Here is a 24,163-nt window from a genome sequence, read left to right as displayed (position 1 = left end):
ACAGTTTATAACTGAGAATGGAAGTTTAAAAAAGGACTTAAATATTAAAAGAAACTTTAAAGAACACAGAATAATCTTTTACATACTGCAACAATTTCTCGATTGCCACTTTTGAAAACTCTCTCCACGACTATACTGCCATCCCAAATATTTCTGCAAAACAAACAAAAAAACCAAGTTATTTAACCAAGCATTTTTGTTAGTCTTCTATGTATAATTTCTTGAAAAAGAAATGGCAAAACTTTGAAGCTAAAAGTGTAAAAAAGGATTAATTTTGGATGAAAACTAAATATTCTAAAAACTAGCCATTGTATAGTAATCAATAGTGTAGATAAAAATAATTAGCAAAATTCCAGATCTAAAAACTTTAATTCAATTACATTTGATGCTTTCAAATACTATAGATGAATATAATTTCCTGGAAATACAGTGTAAACAAACAAGTCTCATAACAAAAATTTATTTCCCAGTCAGCATGGAGACAAATCACCAATATATGCAGAACTCTCTTCTTGCTTGGGTTGTTTAGGGCTCAGCTTCCAAGGTAAGAGAATCTTTAGTCATACTTCATTGCTCTGACTTCTGATTCTGACTAAACATAGAAATTACTTAAATATAGGACTTTGATCTTTTAAGTCCCTCTGCATTTCTGTTTCATCCTTCAGAAGGAATCTAAAACTCACAACTCATAGATTTGAAAAATAAACCTGGAGACTTCAGAGTTCTGTTAATGCACTTGATTGCAGGCTCAGTATCTAAGCAACTTTCCTGCTCTAGGCATTCACTGAAAATACTATTATTAAAAGAGATGCAAAACCAACATTTTATATAGACAGGTATTACATAAATACAACATTAAAATGTACTAATTTCCAATTTAAAGGCTATTAATATAGAATGCACCACCTACATGCACCTATTAGTGCAAAGAAGAACTATGGAACGAATTGAATGACAGAATCTCTTTCTACAAAGACCTCACCCTATAATCCGGGCAAAGTATATGCAAATTCCATTGTGTCTTCCAGAAAATACTATCTCGGGACCCATCATTCCACTAATGGATGTACTAGGGTGAGACATGGAATTTCCAGGAGGAAAAATGGGAGTTGACATAGCAGGAGGTTGTATACCTAGGGTGAAAATAGGTAAATATTACTCATTTCAATGCCAATGAAAAGGCCTTAAAAACTTAAAATTAATAAATAAAAATAGAGAAGAAGGTGTTACCTTGCCCAGATGTCAAAATGCTAGGATTAGAATATGGACTATCAACAGTCAAAGGGGTACCTAAGAAGGGAAAAGAAATAAAGGTAAGGTTGTGAAACACAATCCAAAACTGCCCCCTCCTAAATATACGCCGTGAAGTATCTGTGCAAAAGCAGCAAAGTTGTTAAATAAAATACTTGCAATGTTTTGTTTATAGTAAAGTATCAAGTTGCACTCACTTCTCATCAACCAACACTCCACAAGTCAAATAAAGGGATACACTTCCTTCCTTCAAGAGCAGTTGAAGCAACATTTTCTTCCTAGCGTTCATGTGTTAATTTATTGCACACCATCTGTTGTCTGCACTGCATATAATATTGCCCACATATTTTTTTGCTGTTCCTCACCTTCTGAATGCTGAACACTGGTAACATTACTTTTCGTTTTTATGTGGGACAGATGTACAAACACTACAGCAACACTGCTAACTCAAAACACTAAGTCTGAGACTGTCTACAGCCTCAAGTTCAGCCATGAATACTTCACCTCTTCCTGTAAATTAAGTCTGGATAGCTAACTTAAAACCTCAAAATGTCAGGAGCATGTGTGGTCATCTACAAAAATGTCCACATACCATTAGTAAACAAGGTAATGTATCACAGAAAAGGTAAAAAAAACCTGGCACTCTGAAAATTTGGCTTTTACCAAAGGATACAATTTTGCCTAATTTGCTACAGTTCTCTCAACTTGGCAACACACAACAGCACAGAGGATAACACAGTGCCAATACATTCTCAGAGCACCTTGCCATGTGTGCTACAGCTAAGCACAAAATTGCAGAAAAGCAGCATGCAAATGCATGACTAGACTTTCAACAGTGGGAAAAAGATGCAAATGGCACCTGGCCTTTTAATGCTAACATTATTGTTATGTTAGTTTCACATGCAAAATTATGAGGTGGTTGAATGAATTTCTGTCAGCAGTGTCTGACCCACCACATGGGACATCCACAACACCAGAATCTTAATTTCACATGACAGTTCTCTACCCTTTGAGCAAACCGAGAAAGTAGTAGGAGAAGAATGGTGCCATCTTCCACCTGGACCTGTTACTGAAGCAAAATGGAAACATCCGCTTTGATACTAGGTTTGAAAGAAGCATTTATGACTGAACGACAAAAATAAACAAACATTTAGACTTGGGAAAAACACATTTAGTCCTAAAATGAGTCTGCTTGTTGACTATAGAGCTTCCTGCCATTTCACTCTTAGTCTGCTCCTAGCACCTGTTCTTCCCATAGCTACTGTTCCCTCGGACTCAGATTCAATTTTATATTCTTATGCCTTGCCTCAGCTCTCGCCCACACTGTTACTGTTCTACAACAAAAGGGTTGGAAAGGAATGCCACCAATTCATTAAAGCAGTCATTCCTCTTTAGAGTTTTAATAGTAGTTAAGAATTCTGAAAAACAGGGTCAACTGTTTTTCCTAACTGTTTTTCATCCTAGTTCACCACACTTTTCTCCAATACTTAGGAATTTGGATACTTGTCAAAATATGGTAATGAAACAGAATTTCCTTGAATTCCAGGCAAACAAGTTTATTTCCCAAGTCTGTCGTGTAAAACTGAATGCCATATGTCAGATGAAGGAAGAGGATTTAACACACTAATGAGTTCTAGATAAAAAAAGTAACTAATTTAATTCAGTATTTCAATCACAATTTCAAAATCATCATCATTAATTTCTAATCTGAAATTGAGTAATGCATATTAAGGGACAGCAATTGTAGAAATTTAAGCCAATCTGAAAGTACAAAAAGGCCTTCACTCCAAGAAGCACCAAGTTTTGAGGAGAAAAAATAAGCATTTTTCTCCTCTTTAGGTAGCACTGAACACTGAAGCAGAAACCAAATGCTTAAGACAGAGCTTTTAAAGAGAGAAATCACTCCAAATTACTAACTCATTTCTTGATCAAAGTTCTTCTTCCTTCTCATAAGCAGTATCTGTAGAGACATGGTAATGATAATTTAGGAAGATACTGTTATATCTACACAGCAACCAGCTAAGCTTGATGAAATCTGAAATTCATTATTGATAAGTTGTTCTTGAGCTGGTGAAATGACTCTGGAAGTAACAAATGTATACCCTCTTCACAGTGTTTTAACAGAGTATATGACATATGGACACATCCTTTGAGATAAGGACCCCCTCACTAAATCAAAAAATCACTCAAGAGAAATGGAAAAAGCTCTTGTCATTAACTAGCTAGTAAGTGAAAAACATAGTTTATTTCACACAAAAAGAACACAAGTACTTGTGAGAAGACAAAACAACATGTTCAAGGAAAAAAACCTGACCAAAATTATGAAATGCTTGCTACATACCTGCAGAAACAGGAGAACCCAAAATAGGTCCAACGTTGCTGGGAGGAGGCAGAGCTGATGGAAATCTCATTTGTGCTTCTCCACCATATCTAAAGTTTGCAAAACCAAAAATTCTCAACATGTCTACACAACCCATTCAATTTTCATGCCTTTGAGAATTAACAGCAATTCTGGGGTTCTTTTAAAAGGGGAAATAAAAATCCCAGAACAGTTTTTAAGAGAAATTTACAAATTCCTAAGTCAGACTTATGCTTTAGCATCTTTCAAAGTTTGTTTCTACAGGGAAGTGGAAAGAAGGGCACAGTAGAGATGACCCATGGTTGTCTTTCTATCATCCACAAGTAATTTCTATTAATCTCTATCCTGTAGTGTTACATGAACACTTTGCTATGTCTTCCCTTGCTAACTCCAGAGTTACAATCCACATTTTGTCTCAGATTTTGTGATTGAATTTAATGAAGAACAACAATTCGCAACCTACTGAAAACAGCTCACTGACTTTAACACCTGCACAAGTTTTGGCAAGGAACTATTAAATCTTTGGGGACACAACACTCCAAGCTGCACATTTTATCATCACTCTGAACAGCTGTATCTTACCAAGAACTCTTTTCTCTCCCTGTAGGACAGCCAAGAAACCTACAATGCAAGGTCACAAGAACCTCATGAGGTTCAACAAGACCAAGTGCAAGGTGCTGCACCTGGGTCACGGCACTGTCCTACAGAGCAGGCTGGGAAAAAAAAAAACTCATTGAGGGCAGTCCTATGGAGAAACTTAGAACTTAGGGGTTCTCATGGATGAAGAGCTGGACATAAACCAACAGTCTGCCCAAAAAGCCAACACTGTTCTGGGCTGCATCAACAGAGGAGTGGTCAGGTCATTCTCCTCTTCCTCCTGTCCTTGTGACACCCCACATGCACAACCTCACAGCATCCAGTTCTGGGGTCCTCACTTCAATAAAGACTTTGGACCCTCTGGAGCAGGTCCACATGAGGCCATGAAGACCATGAGGGTGCAGGAGCAGCTCTGCTGTGAAGACAGATTGAGAGCTGGGGTTGTTCAGATGGGAGAGAAGACTCTGGGGAGACCTTATAGCACCTTCCACAACTTAAAGGGTGTCTTATAAAAATCAAGAGAGAACAAGTTTTTACAAGAGCAGACAGTGATAGGACAAGAGAGAATGGTTTTAAACTAAAAGATCAAAGAGATTCAGGTTGGTACTAGGAAAAATTTCTTTACTGTGACGTAGGTGATGCACTGAAAGATGCTGGCCAAAGACAATGAGGATATACCATTCATTAAAGTATTCAAGACCAGGATAGATGGGGCCTTAAGCAACATTATCTAGTGGGTAGTACACCTGCCCAAGGCAGAAAGGTTTTTGAAACAAAGTGATCTTTAAGGTCCCTTCCAACCCAAACAATTTTGTGGTTCTCTGTATAGACCAACTTCTTTAAGGCAGCTAATGAAAATACACATATTTGCACCATACCAAGGATATGCAGCACCTGAGATACATGGGTTAGAATTTAATCCTCCAGAATGGAAGCTCGTAATTCATCACTCAAATTGTACTGGAAAAAACATTCCAAACTAAACAGCAACAACCACAGCCAAAGTAACCAACCAATCAAAACAAAAGAGCCATGAAACCCAAAACCATCACCACATCACCAAAACCATCAACACTTATAACCAAAAGTCACCAGGCCCTGAACTGGCAGCAGGTTAAAAAGCCTGTATGTGTGTTTAGTGACCGTTGTGATCCTGAGCATAACATTCAGAATGATGGACAGAATTAAAACTTACCGGAAGAATGCTCGAGTAGCCCAGGCAGATACTTCTCTATCACATGCAGCATTAGAACAGGCCAAAATAAGGCAAGTGGCACAGGCCTGATCCTCCTAGAGCATATTACAATGTTAGTGTGGTGTCTTATATCAAGTTGATAAGAAATGTATAGAAGTTACATTCCTCAATAACTAAAATGGTAAATACTTTCTGCATTATTTTATTTAGAAGTCAGGGAAATCAGCTCTTCTGAATTACAAACAAAAAGTCAATCCTAGCAAGTTATTCCACTGTATTAGGTAAGATTTTGCTATACAGTTTTTGCAAACTCAGTGCTACTACTGGTAGGGAACAATGCCTGACATTTAAATATGACTAAGATTCATGCAATTTCTACAAACACAAAAACATAAATTACAATTGTGTTTGAAGAAAAAACATTTGTAAAAATCAGTGTTTGCATATTCTAATAAGCTGTTACAATAGCAGTTATGTCCTTTCCAAGCACAAGAGAATAGATTACAATGAACACTCACTATAGATACTACACAATACTTGTCATATTAAAATTGTAATCCACAATAACCATGCTTCTGCTTGTTTCTTGTTTATCTTAAGCTGCTAATAAAAAAGAATACCCAAATCAACTACACACATTTCTACTGGCCTTCAAAACAGAAAATTCCCCTGTAGTGGTAGGAATTCAACTTTTTTAGGAACTCTTCCTCTCCTGCTCTCAGATGAACTTCTTTCTAAAGTAAGAAGTGCACTACACTTCTACATAAAAGACATAGGAATTTCAGGGAAAGTGAATTACACATTTGCTTTTAGATACCATAAAATGAGAATTTATTTCTCTATCTGATATAGCTTTATGTAGACAAAAGAAAAATTTACCAATCACTTTAATTAAACATTGACCAGAAGGCTGCAGCAACAATGAAAAGGTGACAAGTCTTTCATTTTTCATAACACATGAAAAGCTCTTACCTGATGCAACTTGAAAAATCTCTCAATCTCCTCTCCATCTCCACCTGTATTGCTGACAAGCAGATGCCGCAGCTGATCAACAGGTCTGAGTTTATGGAACATAACACTTCCCTAAAAGTACGGCAAAGCAAGTTAGGCTAAAGTTGTCTTTACTCTGTTTCATCACAACACAGCCATCACCATGACATTTATCTTTGGCATTCTGAGTCTTCCTCCACTGCAGCACTGGATAAAAACGACCTGGTGTCCAAAGCCCAGTTTCCAAGCACTAGTGAATCAAGGAAAGGCAGGCAAGTACTGCAATGGTTACAAACTCTCCATGAACTGAGTTAATTTTGCTATTTTTAGCCTAACACAATGCACAGAATTACATTCTGCATATGCAAGTATATGCAGAAAAGAAAGGCTTTGTATACCTTGCAAATCCTGAAAACTGCTCGAAAGAAAAAATGCTTGAAGAATTCAAGGCATGAATTCAGACTTCACATTAATCACCTTCCCGGCATTCAAACTAACTCCTGGAAAGGGCCAAACTAATGCCATTAACAAAACAGTTGCTATTGAACAAATGCAGCTTGCAGGTCTAGAGTTTGCAAGACATTAATATTTGAACACTATTTTAAATAGCCTATTGGTCAAGATATTGAGTGCCAAAAATATTGCTAAATATAATCAGAAAAATAGGCAAGCTCACTTTCCTTTTTTTTTCTTTCTTTTCTTTCTTATTGTTTCCTAAAACCCTCTCAAAAAACCTTTTCTGGGACTTTTTCTATGACAAATAGGAAATTACTAATTCAAATTTCAATTGCCAACAATATTTACTTAAACTATTTTTCTGAGCAGACAGTGACTGTTCCAATTTCACATAATCAAGAGCATAACCAAGGCTAAAGGAACTTCCCAGATTTGTATCTGCAAGGATTTCTGGAGAGCAACAAAAACTATTAATACACTGTATAAAAGAAGTTGATCTAAAACCTTTGAGTAAATTTAAAATAGGTACAGATAATTCCAGCAATCTTCTTCCTGATTCCTTTTCATGTTCAAAATATAATTATGTACAGGGTCCAATTTCATACTTAATTCCTCTAGTAACCTATGTCAAGAAAAGTAATACTCACTTGGGCTGAAAGCAGAACAAACTTCTTAGGTGGCAGCATGTGTTGCTGCACAACAACAGGTGAATCAGTTATGGGAATAATGTCTTTATTTAGCGGTGTTACAATCTTCTGAACTTTAAATTCATCAATAGCAGAAAGAGCCCAGGAATGTCCATCAACACGGGTCGTCATCTGAAAAACAGATACATATTATCCACAGTTTGGTAGCAGAAATGTGTTTTGCACATCCGTGGTAATGTTTTACTATTTACCATTCAAAATTACACAGAAGAGAATCTGCTCCCCACACAGAAGAACCCAATAAAAGTAAGTTCTTGTACTGTCTAACAAAGTTACCACCAAATTTACAGCTATATATACACTGCTGCTTTTAGGAGAAAGGGAATGATATATTGCTTCTTTTGGGGGACTGGGATATTGTTTCACATTTAAACGTAAAACAACTTGCAAAGTGAGGCTGCTACAATATAAACAGCAACCATCTACTAACCACATCAGAACTAAGCACCATAGGCATCATGAATTTAAAAGATTTATTTAAAAAATTAAAAAAAGCTGCAACTGAATTAAAAAGGTTTGCAAGACCTTTGCAGCTGGCAGCAATACTTCAAATATAACTTAGGAAGAGAGATATACTAGTGAAGACATTCCAGAAAATGATGTATGCTAACCAGAAAGAATTGCTGCTCAAGAACAGGCTGCAGTTTTGTTTGGGAAACCTAGCTGTTGCTGTCAGATGCCTTGGGAAAAAAGAGGCTGGCTCTTGGGATATTCACGTCTAAGTTTTTGCGGGAAGGGATATAAAACAACTATAAAATTCCTTTGTAAGTTATTTAACAGCAGATTAATCAAAACCTGACTTTGAAGCTTTCAACTTACATAGTCCCTTCATTCACTCCAACTCTGATATTTCTTCAGTAACACTATTTTTGTTACATGTCACTCCTCTACCTCAGCAGAAGACTTGAAATGTCTTTCAGAGATGAAATATATGTTTTCCCTGAACTGACACATAAGGCAACTAACCCCCTCCAAACTTCTCATACAAACCCACTTACATAACAATCAGGAAAATTAAAGTCAGAAACCATCCCACCATGGAATAATGAAGACATTAATCATTTGTGGATTTTAAAGAAGATATGGCATGTACGTTTAAATAAGGAATCACAAAGTTTCTAGCATCTACATTTCAAATCTCAATCAAATTTTATACTGATCAACACCATTATGGACTAAGGGCCACGTTTTTCTGTGCTTGTGCACAATATGCAGCATTACTAAAAGTATTCTCAAATATATTAATTAGAAATCAAGTCTTAGAAGTTAAGACAATTGCTTTTGACATAAAGGTTGCATCAAGCTAGAAAACTACGCTTGAAGTAGGAATCCCTACTAAAAGAGGCTCATTCAGCTTTGTAGAGTTTCCAAACTTCTCATGAAATTTTCTGTCACCTACTTATTTCTTGCAGACAGTATGATTCAGGCATCTGTTATTAGGAAAGAAAACCTAATACCTAGATCTCATCAAAATCATAAAGAAGTCTGCTTTATACCTGGGTTTCCATCATTGGCTTTTGAAAAGGGAAAGAATCATGATTGACACACCACAGGATGTCATTATCTTCATTTTCTGAAGCTGCCATCAGCAGGACCCCTAGCAAGAACAGCAATAGTAAGTCCATATTAGAAACAGTCATCATGCATTAAATGCAAGCCCATTAGGTCATTCCTAAGATAGCAAAACTCAATCTTTAAGTCATTATCATACAATCTGAACAGCAACTAATATCTCCTGGATTTGTATGTCATATGGTACTTCAAAAGGTCACTTTTAACACCATTTGCCATCTAAAAGGTAAAATAGATGTTTATAGGGATCAAAGTAATAGTGACTGTCTCACACAAAAAATAATCTCATTTGAGCCATGTGCCACTGCCTACCTTTGCTATAAAGAGCTCTGTGAACCTTTGCAGGCTTCTCTACATTCGAAGAAGCTGAAAATCCAGGTGGCAAACGGACATGGACCAAGGTTAACATGGAAGGACGAGCTGTTGGATGCTTAAATTGTGATGTACTAAAATATAGTCGGACACCTGAACAAAAGATAAGAAAGGTCACAAACTGTGCAGATACCATTTATCAGTTTAAGTAGAGTGGAATTAGCATTGCTTTTTTACCTGCATGTGTGATTGCTAGTAGTTGACAGTCTATGGATTCAGAATTTTCAATCACTGCTATTTGAATAATAGGCTTAAATACAGAACGATCAATTGTTCTGAAAAATAAAACAAAAAAACCCAATACACTTTCAATCCAAAGAAACATGCAGATTCTTCCTAATTGTATTGTGAAACTATGGGTTTTAAAGGAAGCCTCATACATTTTAACTGTCATGAACATACCTGGCTATGCTCCCTGCAGCAGAAACAATAGCATTTTGTGAAAGAGAAGTAACTCTGGTCATTCCTTGACCATCTTGCCCCAAATCATAAACCTGCAATTCAATAACACGGCTTAGTGATTTATGAATGAATTAATAAATTCAGCCTCACTAAACAAGAAGTAACTCAAGCTGTATTTTTATTTCGTACTTATGCTTATATATAATTGAGGCTACTCTTTCCTCAGAAAAGAAGTTTTTCAAATCTTCAGCAAGCACATTGCTACAAAAAGATAAAAACGTGTAAGAGTCTGACCTAGCTACAGAGAATTCTCAGGCATTGAAGTAAACTTACAGAGGTACCTGTACATTATTACACACATTAATAACAGACCAAAGAGTCATAAGAAGTCACATACTTGCAGGACTCCTTTTTCTGAGCGGGTGTACAAGATATTTCGAGAGTTGTCAATGGCAATTTGAACTACAGGATCTGGAGGAAGATGAAAAAAAGGGAGAACCAGCAAATCAACACTGGACTTGGGAAAGCAAGTTTAGGACAGAATGACTATAAAATAGTGAATTGTATGTTCACAAAAACTGCACTTTCATACAGGACTGCTGCTGTAAGTGATTTAAAACAGCAATCAACTAACACAACTGCTAGTAAACCAACAATAAAAAAAAATCCCAGAGAAAAAAACTGTAATTTCAAAATCATTTTGCACTAAACAATGAAAGAAGGTAAGATTAGTCACTTATACATTTTCCATATTCATGGTAGTACCACTAAGCACCTATTAATTTTGTGCTACATATCACTCACTTTAGTTACAAATGTCAAAGAAATGTCAATTTTTTCAGGCTTTGCTATGTACATCCTGAAGTAAACACACACTCTATCTTGATTTTACAGAATCACTAGGTTGGAAGAGACTTCAAGATCACAGAGTCCAACCCATGCCCTAACACCTCAAGTAAACCATGGCACTGAGTGCTACATCCACTCTCTTTTTTTAAACACATCTAGGGGCAGTGACTCCACCACCTTCCTGGGCAGACCATTCCAGTACTTTATCACTCTTTCCATAAAAAACTTTTTCCTAATATCCAACCTTTGGTGCAGCTTAAGACTGCGCCCTTTGGTTCTGTCAGTTGCTGCCTGGAGAGAGACCAACCCCACCTGACCACAGCCACCTTTCAGGGAGTTGTAGATGGTGATAAGGTCACCCCTGAGTCTCCTTTTCTCCAGGCTGAACACCCCCAGCTCCCTCAGTCGTTCCTCACAGGGTTTGTGTTCCAAGCCCCTCACTGGCCTCGTTGCCCTCCTCTGGACATGCTCAAGAGTCTCAATGTCCTTCCCAAACTGAGGGCCCAGACCTGGACACAGAACTCAAGGTGCAGCCTCACCAGTGCCAAGTACAGGGGAAGAATGACCTCCCTGCCCTTGCTGGCCACACTGTTCCTGACACAGGCCAGGATGTCCTTGGCCTTCTTGGCCACCAGGGCACACTGCTAGCTCATGTCCAGGCGGTTGTTAACCAGTACCCCCAGGTCCCTTTCACCTGGGCACTGTCCAGCCACACCATCCCCAGCCTATACCATTGCAGGGGGTTACTGTGGCCACAAAGCAGGACTCAGCATTTGGACTTATTAAACTTCATTTTATTGGACTCTGCCCATCCATCCAACCGTTCCAGGTCTCTCTGCAGAGTCCTATACCTTTCAACAGATCAACACACACTCCCAGCTTAGAGTCATCTGCAATTTACTGATGAAAGGCTCAATACTCTCATCTATGTCATCAATAAAAATATTGAACAGGACTGGCACAGACCCCTGAGGGACACCACTGGTGTCTGGCCACCAGCTGGATGCAGCACCATTCACCACGACTCTCTGGGCCTGGCCATCCATCCAGTCTGAACTCAGCACAGAGTGCTCCTACCCAAGCTGTGGGCTGCCAGCTTTTCCAGGAGTGGGAGACAGTGTCAAAGGCCTTGCTGAAGTCCAGGTACACATCATCCACAGCCCTTCCTGCATCCACCAGGCAGTCACCTGGCCATAAAAGGAGACCAGGTTGGTCAAACACAACCTACCCTTCAACCCAGGCTGGCTGGGTCTGATACCCTGGCCATCCTGTAAGAGCTGCATGATCACACTCAATATAAACTGCTCCATCACCTTACCAGCTACTGAGGTCAGGCCAACTGACCTATAATTACCAGGATCCTCCTTCCCACTCTTTTTATGAATAGGCATCACATTGCCCAGCTTCCAGTCATCTAGAACCTTTGTGGAATTCTTCTATAATAATGAACCACTACAAGTATTATTGACAATAACCAAGTACTCTGAGTAAGCAAAATATTCAGACTGACTTCTTGGTAGCATTATTTAAAAGGTTACATTAAATTATTGGCTAAAAACAACTTTGATATCAGTACTTACCATCCTCTGAGAATGTGAACTGTAGCAACGAAGGAATAAGAAAAGACAGTGCACTCTTTGAATGATTAATTTTTCTACAACGCTGGCTAAACCAGCCTGCTTCAGCCTACAATTTAAAACAAATACAGCATTGAAAGAAAAAGCAAAACAAAACCGAACTAGGAGCGATATTAAAAGTCATTCAAAGTAAAGTAAAGATCTAACTGCAAACTTTGATTTAATTGAACAAGTATGTGTTATTCAATGGAAAGAAAACAGAGATCATTAAAATGAAAATTTTGCATTAAAAAACGTGTGCAGATAATGCAATTTGAATTTTTAAAGTTGACCAAAACTTCTTCTTCAAAGAAAATGCATCTACCCTAAGCTGTTGTGCAACCAAGACATGCAACACAATTACAGAAGAAAAGAGACCGCAAACTTGACATGTTTTAGAACTATTATTGCTGAGATCCCACAATGGCGAAACAATGAAAAAAGCCTGTGTGTAAAAACAACAGTCACCTGGTATGCTATTTCATATAAGCAGCCATCTTTTCCTGCCAGGAAGATCCTGCCGTTATCAGTGGATGTGATTGCCAGGATGTAGGTGTTGTCAGTAGGGAGCGAATACAGAGGATCTGGTAGCAGCTGCATTCCTCCAGACATGCTGTCATTGAGTGATCCAGCACCTTCAGTAAACAAAAAAGAACATAAATCCTCTTTGGTTTTTAAGCTGTTTTAATAAATACTACAGGTCTATGATAAGAAATATTGCAGAAACCAGAAAAAATTACCGAAAATTTCGTATTTATGAAAATATTCTCTAACAGCTTTTGTCCAATATGAACTGCAGAGTAATAAATCCATTCTATGCAGATTTCCAAGGAAGGAAACACAATGTTTTTCATTTCTATAGACTGTTCTCTCCTCTAAATCACACCAAGTCCAAAATACAGGTTTCTACTTGTTTTCTCTTTCATATTGACACATTATTAAAAAAAAAAAAGTAGTATGGTTCTCTCACTTTTGCCAAACAATTTTTTCTCTCAGTATATATATTATAAAAACATGCTATCAGGTTCTCAATTTTTGTGGTTGGAATACAAATGCCAACAAAGTTAACAAACTCTATTCACAGTTTCTATTCTCTATTCTAGATTCATGTACCTGTCTATTCAAGTTTCTCTATTCTCTATTCAAGATTCATGTACCTATCTTCTCTCCCTCTCCAACATGCTGTTTATTTAACAGGAGCACCCGTTTGAAAAGCTTTTTTTACATTAAATAGGTGAGTAACAAAACTCAATGCTTCTCATGGAGTCCATGATCCACCAAGTGCACACACCATAAAAATTATCTTCCCTTCTTGTAACATGATTTAAACGTTTAAAAATGAGCAAGGCACTTGGCACATGGGGCTTTTTAATGTTTTTGAATGACTACTAATGAAACTGCCATGTGTAAATACACATGGGAATTAACACACTGGGAACAGGGAAGAAGAGAGTATTACCTGATTGTATATTAGAACAGTGAAGCCCTAAAATCACAATATCCACAGGAGTAGCCAGAACAAGTAAGTGTCGTACATGAGGCTGGAAGATACCTAAATAAAAAAAGAAAGTTTTAGTTTGCACCCTGCTTCTCTGATCACAATGATGTAAGCAAATAAATCCATTGGAAAGCCACATCAACTGATAACACTCAACAGTCACATGTTAAGCCTAATGATTTGTGGAATTCTAGAATTAGAAAGGAGTATCAGCCAGCAGCTCAACTTCCACTTCATGAAATACAGGACCTTTACAACAACATTTCTCTTACAAACATGCTTCTTTTAAACTCAACTCATTTGCCAATTCAACTTTGACCTTAATGTTTTCTTAGTAGTAGATACTGAAACAACTGGGAGGGCTAGAAACCAGAATCTCATGGAAATTATCACTTGAATATGTAAATTTATAAACAGTACAAATGTTAAAACATGATGTGGCAAAAAAATGCAAGCTTATCAGTGAAAATACTTGTTAAACTATACATTATTTTGGCTCATAATTCATTTTTAATGTTTCTAAAATCAAAACAAACCCATATAGTCTGTGTGTACATATATATATATATATACATACAAACCACAGATTTACACATAACATAGAATCATTAAGGCTGGGAAAGACCTCCAGGACCACTGAATCCAACCTTGAGACTGTATACTACACCATGTCAACTAAACCATAAGCACCAAGTGCCACATCCATGCATTAAATACATATGCATGTTAATATCTATTCATATATAAAACCCAAAACCATATTCTGGCTTTTATATTACCCTATGCTGTATTATTTGTATAAAATACAAATGCATATATACATGAAGACTGAAAAAATACACAGCAGGTTCAGTATTGTCCAATTCTAATCTCTTCATAATATTCCTTACCTGCCTTTGGCTTTACAAGGCCCACTGCAAGAATAGTTTCACTGAGGCCATCAAAATAAGCCAGATCTCCTCTGTCAATAAATACACAAAAAACTGCATGAATTTTGTCATTTAACATCACATAATAACAAAGTAAAAAAAAACAATGTATATTTAAAAATTATTAATGCCTTTGCAACACTCTGAAGCCATCTTTCACTTCCAGTGAAAGCAGGTCATTTGAGATCCTTGAAGCTCCTACAGTTGATTTTCAAAGCAAATCCAACTGCAGCATTTTCTGTTTTTGGATTTAGTTAATTCATACAGTCTACTCTGAATTACACAATGAAGCATCTGCAATACTGATTAACATCAAGAGAAGGAAATCTCATGAGATTTTTTTTCCCCATGAAAATTATCTGATGCAAAAATTCCCAGCTTCTTCCTCACTATCTACCACTAACACCATGCAGTGCTGTTTTCTTTGAGGAATGTATTTCATACGCTCTGACACAAAGAACTTTGGTTTTTTTCTTAGGAAATGCAACAATATGTACAAAGCAATTCTTATTACGCAAATACCTATTACGTGGGCAAATAAAGACGCAAACATGCAAACTATAAACTGATCAATGCCATTTCAAAATGAAATGAACTTATTTTCAGTTTTATGCATCCATAAAATAAGCAAGGATGCCCTATTACTTACCATTGTAGCAATGACTTGTCACTGCACATGCATCTCAGTACTTACTAAATCTACCTATAAAAGTTAGGCAATTAGAGGGATTTTTATCTACTTTTTCAGCACAAGCAAAGCCCTTGCATAAGAAGAGCAGTAACTTTAGGATATTAGAGATATCTGACCCAAAGCAAATACATTTTCCTTTCTCTCACCTGTGGATGATTTGGCAGCAATATTACTACCTCTTACAGATCATTATACGCTTACTATTCAAAAGTTTCAGTAATGCCTAAAAGGAATTAAGATCAGTTAAACTGAACAGCACACCTCCATGCTTCCAGTAAACAATCTCCCACTGCTCCAGTTGCTTACTTCTGGTATAATACCAACAGAACAACATCAGGAATGCATTCTCCACATACCCATCCTCATAGTTCCACATAAAGATGTCACTGTCAATGGTCAGCCAAGCTCTGCTTATCTCTGGAAATACTCCCATCATACAATTGCACTGCATATCTGAAGCACTGTTGATGTAAGGATTAAATGCATTTGGGGTAGCAACGGCAAAATCCTCTTCAAAGCATTTCAAAAAAAATTAAAATACAGTATTGCACAAACTGTATACTTCTATTCTTCATTTAGAAACCAATTCCACCAACAACTCTACACAAATGCACCTTGTTACCATTTAAAGTGCTATTAAGAGAACCCAAACAGCATTGAAGTTTTTGCTGGGACAAAAAGATTGGGGAAGAAAAATACGGAGGAAAGCTGTTTCTAATATTACTTCTTACACAACATAGGACATTTGATTACATAAGGATACGTCCAAACTGCTCCACGAGCTCTGGTGGAAGTGGGACTCGGCGGACCGAGCTGATTTCTGGAAGATTGGGTATTGACAGCAAACCTGGTCCTTGTAAGGGATAATCCATGTCTGACATGCCAGATACAGTAGGGCTACCTACAAGAAAGAACAAAACAAAAAAAAACCCAAAATAAAATGCCTTGATGCTGCAGAGACTTTAAACATGTACGTATCACTACTTACAAGATACACAGGGACAGAGGTTTCTGTATGAACAAAATCACAAACAATAAATCTAAGTCTCAAATGAGATAAGAGCAAACAGATTTGCAAACAAACTCTTATAATAACTCACCTGGACTCCAGCCTACTCTTTACCCCCTTTTTTCTGTGATACCCTGCAGTGCTTTATTCATTGTATGACCAGACATTCACATGAACAAGCCAGAAGCATATTCCTTCACCTAAGAAAGGCTGCCTGTACTCGCAGGACCGACTTAAAACACCTATATACGTTCACTGTTTTATGTGCTGTGTATCCACGACGCTGCCAGAGCAGCTGCACTGTGGCCATGCCATCACTGCACAGCAGAACGCAGATGCTGTTTGTTTAAATCCAGCCACCTCTGCATATATACGACTAGAATGCCTCTTCGGAGCCCACTCTGCCAGCCAGTCAGCACTATGAAGAAGGAAATGCTGCCTCCACGTGTTAAGGTGAACAAAACGAATTTTTGGTGGGAGGAAGTACATCTTATACTGCAAGCGTGACACAAAGCTGCAGACAAAAAAGAAAGTCAAGCTTAAGAGAGCTTTCCAGGCTGCGCGCAACTTAGGCATGGTGGTGGGCACATGGCTATCGTAGGAGCATTCTGCACGGGACTTTCCAACAGGAAGAATGGAAAATTAGAGCCGTTTCCGTCACCTTTTAGAGGGACAGAAGGCACCTGAAGCCCAGCCCTCCTGGCCTCCTCACATCCACAACTCTCCCCCCGCGCCCTGAAGCGGACACCGCACGGCCCCACCCCACCCCGCGACCGAGACGCCTCCACACACCCGGCCCCAGTCCCCGAGCGTGTCCAGCCGGGCCGTGCCGGCCGAGGCCGCCCCGCGGCGGGGCCCGGGGCCACAGAGACCCTGGTCGGGCGCTCCCCACTCACCTGGCGCCGGCACCGCCAGCAGCTCCGACAAGTCCGGGTAGCAGCGGTCGTCCTGGATCTGCCGGTCGATGATGCGGCCGGCGATCTCCAGCGCCTCCTGCGCAGCAGGCGCGGCCGGGCTCGTGGCGGCTGGCATGGCGAAGGAGGCGACAGCGGCGACACACGAGCGGCGGCGACACGGCGATGGCGGGGCCGCGCTCTCGCGCCGCTCCACCGCCCGCCCAATCCCGGCAAGCCCCGCGCGCCAGGCCGCTTCCGGTGGCGGGAAACGGGGAGCGGAAGGGAAGGGAAGGGAAGGGAAGGGAAGGGAAGGGAAGGGAAGGGAAGGGAAGGGAAGGGAAGGGAAGGGAAGGGAAGGGAAGGGAAGGGAAGGGAAGGGAAGGGAAGGGAAGGGAAGGGAAGGGAAGGGAAGGGAAGGGAAGGGAAGGGACAGGCGGCGGGCAGCGCCTCGAGGAGGGGAGGTGGTCGCTGCCAGAGAGGATCAGCGGATGAGGCGACCAAGAGGAGACCTCATCAATGTGCTTAAATATTTAAAGAGGGAGGAAGGGGTGCCAGGCTCGGCTCGGTGGTGTTGAGCAAGAGGGGAAGAAACTATGGTCAGAAAAAACTGATGAACAGGAAGTTCCACCTGGAGATGAGGAAGAACTTCTTTATTGTGCAGTGCCCAAGCACTGGAACAGATTGCCCAGGGAGGCTGTGGCGTCTCCCTCACTGGCAATACCCCATTTGTTTGGACACTATCCTGTGCCATGTGCTCTGGGATGGCCTTGCTTAAGCAGGGAGGCTGGACCAGATGACCCACAGTGGTCTCTCCAACCTGACCCATCACAGCTGTGATATGCTCGAACAGGCTGGCTGGGGCTGTGCATCACCGGCCTCCTCAGAGCCACTTGAGGTGCGGTCTGCTCTGCAGCTCCTCAAAGGCACAGGGTGGCCCCAAGAAGAGCAGTGGGAGGCAGCTCCTGTCTCTTAAGGTGGCCCTGGGCAGCTCCCTGCCTGCTCTGCAGGCACAATAGCTCTGGCTGGGCCCCAGTGACAGCCCATCAAAGACAGGGTCTAGGATCACACATATATCACATATATGCTGGATCAATCAAAGGTTGGACCCGTTGGTCTCAGAGATCTTTTCCAACATAAGTTGTTATTTGCTGCCAGCCTGATGGGGTAGTGTGAAATGGCAGTACAGCTCAGATTGATATAGACATGCAGATTTGGAAAGAAAATCCAAGAGAGATGAGCAGCTCCTGGAGAAGGTTCAGCAAAGACAGTAATAGTAGTAGTAGTAGTAGTAGTATACTATTACTATTATATTAATTATTCTTATACAAGAAAATTTTTAAAAATCATGTATATAATTTAGATATGTAAGATATATATCAACAATTATATATACTAATAGAATATAATATTTATTATTTATGAATCTTATAAATAAATATTTGTAATAAAATATTTTATTTATAAAAAGTTATAATTTATATATTATTTATAAATACAAATGTTTATATTATTTATTAAAATTTATATTAATAATATGAATGAATAAATAATAGAATGAAATAATGATAATATTATAATATTAGGGATCTGGAACATCTGTTTTACAAGGAAAGCCTGTGAGAACGGGGCCTGTCTCAGTCTGGAGCAGACTGAGAGGGGATTTTATTCATGTATATAAATATCTCAAAAGCAGGTGCCAAGAGGACAGTGCCAGATTATTTTCAGTGATGCCCAGTGATAGGATGAGGTGCCATAAACTAAAACACAAGAAGTTCTAGCTCAACATGAGAATGAACTTCTTTACATTGAGGGTGGCAGAGCATGGGAACAGAATGCCAGGGAGGTTGTGGAGTCTCCCTGTCTGGAGACATTCAAACCCTATCTGAATATGTTCCCATGTAGCCTGCTTCAGGTGACCCTGCCTTGGCAAAGGGCTTGGACTAGAAGACCTCAAAAGGTCCCTCCCAGCCCTAACAATCCTGTGATTCTGTGATTTTGTGTGCATTGATACCAGCCAAAACCACGCTTACATCAGGCTCCTCCAGACTGGAGCCTCTCAAGATCTGAATACAGGCTTCAGTCAAACTTTGCAAATTTTTTTTTTTGGTTGATCATCTAACTGTCTGGACAGTAATGATTGTGCAGTTGCATTGTGAACATTGTACATTTGGCTAATCTTTTGTTTTGAGGAAAAGAGAAGACAATCCCAAGGTGAATGGGCTGAACAAAAACCACCAGAACTGAAGTCAGCAAGACTGAGCAGTAACTGGAGGAAAGGTGATTCCAGGAGCTAGTGATCATGTCCCATTAGCCACCTACTCAAAAGAGATGCCAGACTCAACTAGAAGAACAGCACCTGCACTAATAACCATGAGAAACGAGATATACAACCAGCAAATAGCGGTTTGAATAGTAGTCAATAAAGTTATGTACTTTGTAACTGATCAGTGCTGATACCTTTGTTTGTTAAAATGTATAAATAGTGTGAAGCTCTGATTATCAGGTGGCCAGCCTTTTGTGAGTTAACGCTCACGTCCCTACTCTGCACAAGCAAGAATAAAGAAATACAGGAATAGAAATGCCTCACTTCAGTCTGCAAACTGCATACTGGGTAACAAGCCCATGTTCAGGACAACATGGGGACTCCCAAGGCATGCACAGTGCCTCTTTCCAGAGCTGAGGTGTAAAAGCAGAGTAAACAGCCTTTGCATGGCACTGGCCTCATGTGGGCCAGAATCCGGGGTGACACATCAATGTGACTGTATCAGTTTTTTAACTTAACAAGACTGAGGTTTTGTTAAGGGATGTGTCTGCTCTGAACAGCATTGGCATTTGCAAAATGTCACAGGATATTTTTGGACTGGGAGAAAATTGGGTTTCCAGAGGGGTTTAGTTTGTAAGTGATGTTTGCTGCCTAGACTGCACTGACTCTCTGCTCCTCAAATGGTCCAGCATCCATTCTGGAAAGCTTCACTTATGGCAGAGGCACATGGCACAAGAAAGGAAATCCACCCTCAACCTCCGCTTTCCAAATTAAAATTATAAAGTTAAACCTCAAACCCTACAGGGTTTACATCACTGTTGAGATTTAACCCCCAGCCAGCAACCAAGCCCCAAGCAGCTGCTTATTTACTACCCCACTCCCAGGATCAGGGTGAGAATTGGAAGGGTAAAAGCTGGAAAACTTGTGGGTAGAGGTAAAGAGAGTATAATAGGAAAAGCAAAAGCCACACACAAAAGCAAAGCAAAGCACGGAATTAAGTCACCACTTCCCATGGGCAGAGAGGTGGTCGGTGATCTCTGGCAGAGCAGGATCCCATAATGCATAATGGTTACTTGGGAAGACAAACACCATCACTCCAAATGTTCACCCCTTCTTCCCCTCAATTTATACTGAGCATGATGTCACATGGTCTGGAACATCTGTTTGGCCAGTTTGAGTCACCTATCCTGGCTGTGTCTCTTCCCAACCTCCTATGCACCCTCAATTTCCTTTCCAGTGTGGCAGTTTGAGAAGCAGAAAAGGCCTTGGCTCTGTACAAGCACTGTCCAGCAACAACAGAAATATCTCTGTATTATCATCACTGTGTTCAGCACAAGTCCAAAACAGAGCCTTGTATTACCCACTGTGAAGATTAACTGTACCCCAGCTGAAACCAGGATAATGGCAAATGAGGAAATTCTCTATCTTCTCGAGATTAAGAAGCTAGTGCCTAGTCACTAGCAGGGTTCCCCAGCACTCAGTTTTAGTGACAGTGCTCTTTAATGTTCTTATAAAATGATCTGGTTGCAGGAATTAAGTCTGATTATACTAAACCGGGAGGAGCTGCTGACTCCCTTGATGGTAGAGGAGCCTAACAGAGATTTGGACAGAGAGCTGATCAATCACCAATCATCTAAAATCTAACAAGTGCCAGATTCTCCACACAGGAAAGGGAAATTGTGGCTGCACAGGGAAATTGGGGGACGAGAGGCTGGATTGCATCTCCATTAAAAGCAATTTGAGTTTTTGGGTTGATGTCAAGTTGAATATGAGTCAAGAGTGGGCCACAAGTGACAGCCAAAAGGGCCAACTATGTCATGAAGTGCATCAGGCACAGCACCACTGGCCAGTCCAGGAGGTGACTTTCCCATTCTTCACTGTGCTGTGGAGTTGCACACCACATATTGAGTCCTATGTGCAGTTTTGGGCACCTCAATTTAAGAACATCACACTGTTGGAGTGTGTCAGGAGTACGGGGGCCAAGATGATGAAGAGTATTGAGGCCGAGATTTAAGATGCTGAGGTCACTTGGCTTGTTGAGTTTGGGGAAGGTGGAGGGGGAGCCTCAGGCTGTGGACACCTTCCTCATGGGGAGCAGTGGTCGAGGACATGCTGCCCTCCCCCTGGTGACCAGCGGCACGACAGAAAGAGATGGAATTGTTAAAAATAGGTTAGAAACTGTTGTAAAATAGTTGATAATTGTTAAGCATGTACTGTTAGTTTGGTTATTATATTGTAAAAGGGGTTTAAAGGGTAGTTATAAGGAATACGGTACTCAACGTACCCTATTACACCTTAGTAAAGTGTACCACCACCACCACCCCCCCCGCCCCGCCCCCAGCGAAACGAGCCAGCCTGGACAGAACTGTAATGGGCCAATTAAACCTTCATGCAAATGGAAGGATCCAAACAGAAACCAATCCAGAGGGACAAAAAACCACAGGATAAAAAGGGGCATCCGACCCCGGGAAGCTGTGCCGCTCCACCTGGTACATCGGGGACATCGCTGCCCAAGAAGACGCAGCGCCGGCGCTGCAGCATCCTTGACGGAAACGCTCCTGCTCGGCCCTCGCCCCGCTTGCTACGACCTCGCCCAGCCGAAGGACGGGACTGCCGCATGTCCTCCACGGCAGTCGGTATCCGGGGAAAAAGGCCTGAGGTACATGTGAGGCACAGCGGAGCGGGTACGTATCACCCATGCACGGCCGGGGGAGGGCCCGAGGGAACGGGGGGCGAGTGTGTGTGTGTGTGTGTGTATGAGCGTGTTTGAGACGCGACCAGCAGCTCAAGCGGCTCAGAGCCCCGAAGTGAATGAGGAACTCCTACACCAAGATTCTGGCTCTCCGCCAGGAGATCATCTGGGAACGGAGGGAAGCAAAAGAGGGAAGACGGAGTGAGGCACCCCCCCGGCTCTCCTTGTTCCGGCACCCGGCCAGGCCCCGTTAAAGCCTGACAAGACACTGTTCGCCGGGCGGGTGGGGGCTGTGGAAAAAGGTATTAGTGACCTGCAAAGTAGCTATTGTTCCCAGGGAGGGTGGGGAGCCGTGGTGAAAGAGTCACATGCAAATCAGCTTCAGCATCCTGTGCGTGTGGGGCGCTGGGGGAAGGTTTGAGTGACACGCAGACAGCCTCACAGGTGAACTGATGACACCAGAGGCGTCCAGATTGAAGGCCCTTCCGCACCAACTCTTCCTCCCTTCCTCCAAACTATCAAGCCACTCCCCCCGCCCCACACACACTTAACACCAGCCTGCGGCTTTTCAAAACCTATCTTTATCCCCTCCAATGATCCCTGCCTCTCCTTTATCTCGTCATGGAATCTCTATGCCATTTTTACCCCCTCCAACCACCCCACTCCCTTGTATACATCCACCCCTTGATGCTTTTTCCCCGTCGCCTCCTATCCCCACTAACCTGCAGCTTGCTCAACCTGTAAGTCGGAATAAACCACCTTTCCCTGAGAAAAAACCTTTGGATATATCCTCCAACCTAACGACTGATCCCTCCCACAATGATAACTAAGAATTAGTGAGTCAGTCAAATGACCCTCCAGATGCTGGCCCTTACTGTAACACCAGATCAAAAAGTGGTGTAAGGCCTGAGGTAAATCCGGACAGGCTGTTTCCTCTAAGGGAAGTTCCACTAGGTGGGGGGGTAGGAGGAATAGTTTTGTAAATGCACCCCTGGCAGCTTCTGAAGTAAGAACGTTTAAGAAAGAAATAGTTTAATAGAAGACCCAACTGGCACAGCACAGCAAATACATCAGTGGCTGGGTCCCAATATATATACCTGGGGGGACCTGCATTCTATTATCAACATCCTCTTCTCCCCAGAGGAGATATGCCTCATAAGGTCAGCAGGGATAAAGATCTGGGAGAAGGAGAATCAGACTGGACCCCTGGGTGAGCAAAAACTCCCTGTATTAGGACCTCTCTTCCCTTAACCAGGAAGAGGGCCGGAGAAACATGCAAGACTACAGGACCCTAATTATAAGAGGCATAAAAGAATATGTACCCAAAAGCAGCAATACCAAATTGGCATTTGATGGGAGTCAAGAAAAGGATGAGTCCCCAGGGGCATGGCTAAATCAATTAAAACAAAATTTTCAGCTACATTCTAACATTGATCCTCCTGATGGACGAGAGGGCCAAGTATTACTTAAAGTACAGTTTGTTACCAAAGCTTGGCCTGACATTAGATGGAAACTAGAAAAATTGGAAGACTGGCAAGAAAGGGGAAATAATGATCTGTTAAGGGAAGCTCTGAAAATTTATTTAAGGAGAGATGAGGAGAAGAACAGAACTGAAGCAAAAATTATGGTGGTGGTAGCAAGAGAAAGTGAAGAAATGGGAAGAGGGGAGCCAAGGGGGGGAGGGGGGGGTAGAAAATAAAGGGAAGCTAGGTAAATGGAAAAGACCACCATTAGATGATGTATATTGCTATTACTGCAGTGGAAAAGGGCACATTAAGCGGTCCTATAAAAAATTACAAATGGATGAAGCATTTGAGAG

The 24,163-nt window shown here is 40.8% G+C and overlaps 1 protein-coding gene across 2 annotated transcripts in view; it reads right to left on the bottom strand.

Moving 5' to 3' along the window:
- Positions 1 to 18,868, bottom strand: part of NUP155 (nucleoporin 155) — a 31,551-nt gene extending 12,683 nt beyond the window's left edge. Inside the window, exons 1-20 of one of the 2 annotated variants that reach the window (XM_054651991.2) lie at positions 17,390 to 18,868; positions 16,248 to 16,385; positions 15,841 to 15,937; positions 14,755 to 14,825; positions 13,826 to 13,918; positions 12,835 to 13,001; positions 12,331 to 12,436; positions 10,299 to 10,372; positions 9,902 to 9,993; positions 9,677 to 9,774; positions 9,440 to 9,592; positions 9,052 to 9,152; positions 7,496 to 7,666; positions 6,375 to 6,485; positions 5,403 to 5,497; positions 3,593 to 3,681; positions 2,258 to 2,320; positions 1,231 to 1,290; positions 983 to 1,133; positions 87 to 153 (exon numbers count right to left, since the gene is read on the bottom strand). In XM_054651991.2, the coding sequence (XP_054507966.2) occupies positions 87 to 153; positions 983 to 1,133; positions 1,231 to 1,290; positions 2,258 to 2,320; positions 3,593 to 3,681; positions 5,403 to 5,497; positions 6,375 to 6,485; positions 7,496 to 7,666; positions 9,052 to 9,152; positions 9,440 to 9,592; positions 9,677 to 9,774; positions 9,902 to 9,993; positions 10,299 to 10,372; positions 12,331 to 12,436; positions 12,835 to 13,001; positions 13,826 to 13,918; positions 14,755 to 14,825; positions 15,841 to 15,937; positions 16,248 to 16,385; positions 17,390 to 17,525 (2,133 nt within the window). In that variant the 5' untranslated portion in view covers positions 17,526 to 18,868. The remainder of the gene's footprint in view (positions 1 to 86; positions 154 to 982; positions 1,134 to 1,230; positions 1,291 to 2,257; positions 2,321 to 3,592; positions 3,682 to 5,402; positions 5,498 to 6,374; positions 6,486 to 7,495; positions 7,667 to 9,051; positions 9,153 to 9,439; positions 9,593 to 9,676; positions 9,775 to 9,901; positions 9,994 to 10,298; positions 10,373 to 12,330; positions 12,437 to 12,834; positions 13,002 to 13,825; positions 13,919 to 14,754; positions 14,826 to 15,840; positions 15,938 to 16,247; positions 16,386 to 17,389) is intronic. The other variant, XM_054651992.2, reaches the window with a different exon arrangement.
- Between the last annotated feature and the right edge of the window lie 5,295 nt (positions 18,869 to 24,163).

Source organism: Agelaius phoeniceus, chromosome Z (genome assembly GCF_051311805.1).
Source record: "Agelaius phoeniceus isolate bAgePho1 chromosome Z, bAgePho1.hap1, whole genome shotgun sequence".
In the NCBI taxonomy this organism is placed as follows: Eukaryota; Metazoa; Chordata; class Aves; order Passeriformes; family Icteridae; genus Agelaius; species Agelaius phoeniceus.
This window is presented reverse-complemented; position numbering and strand designations above follow the sequence as displayed.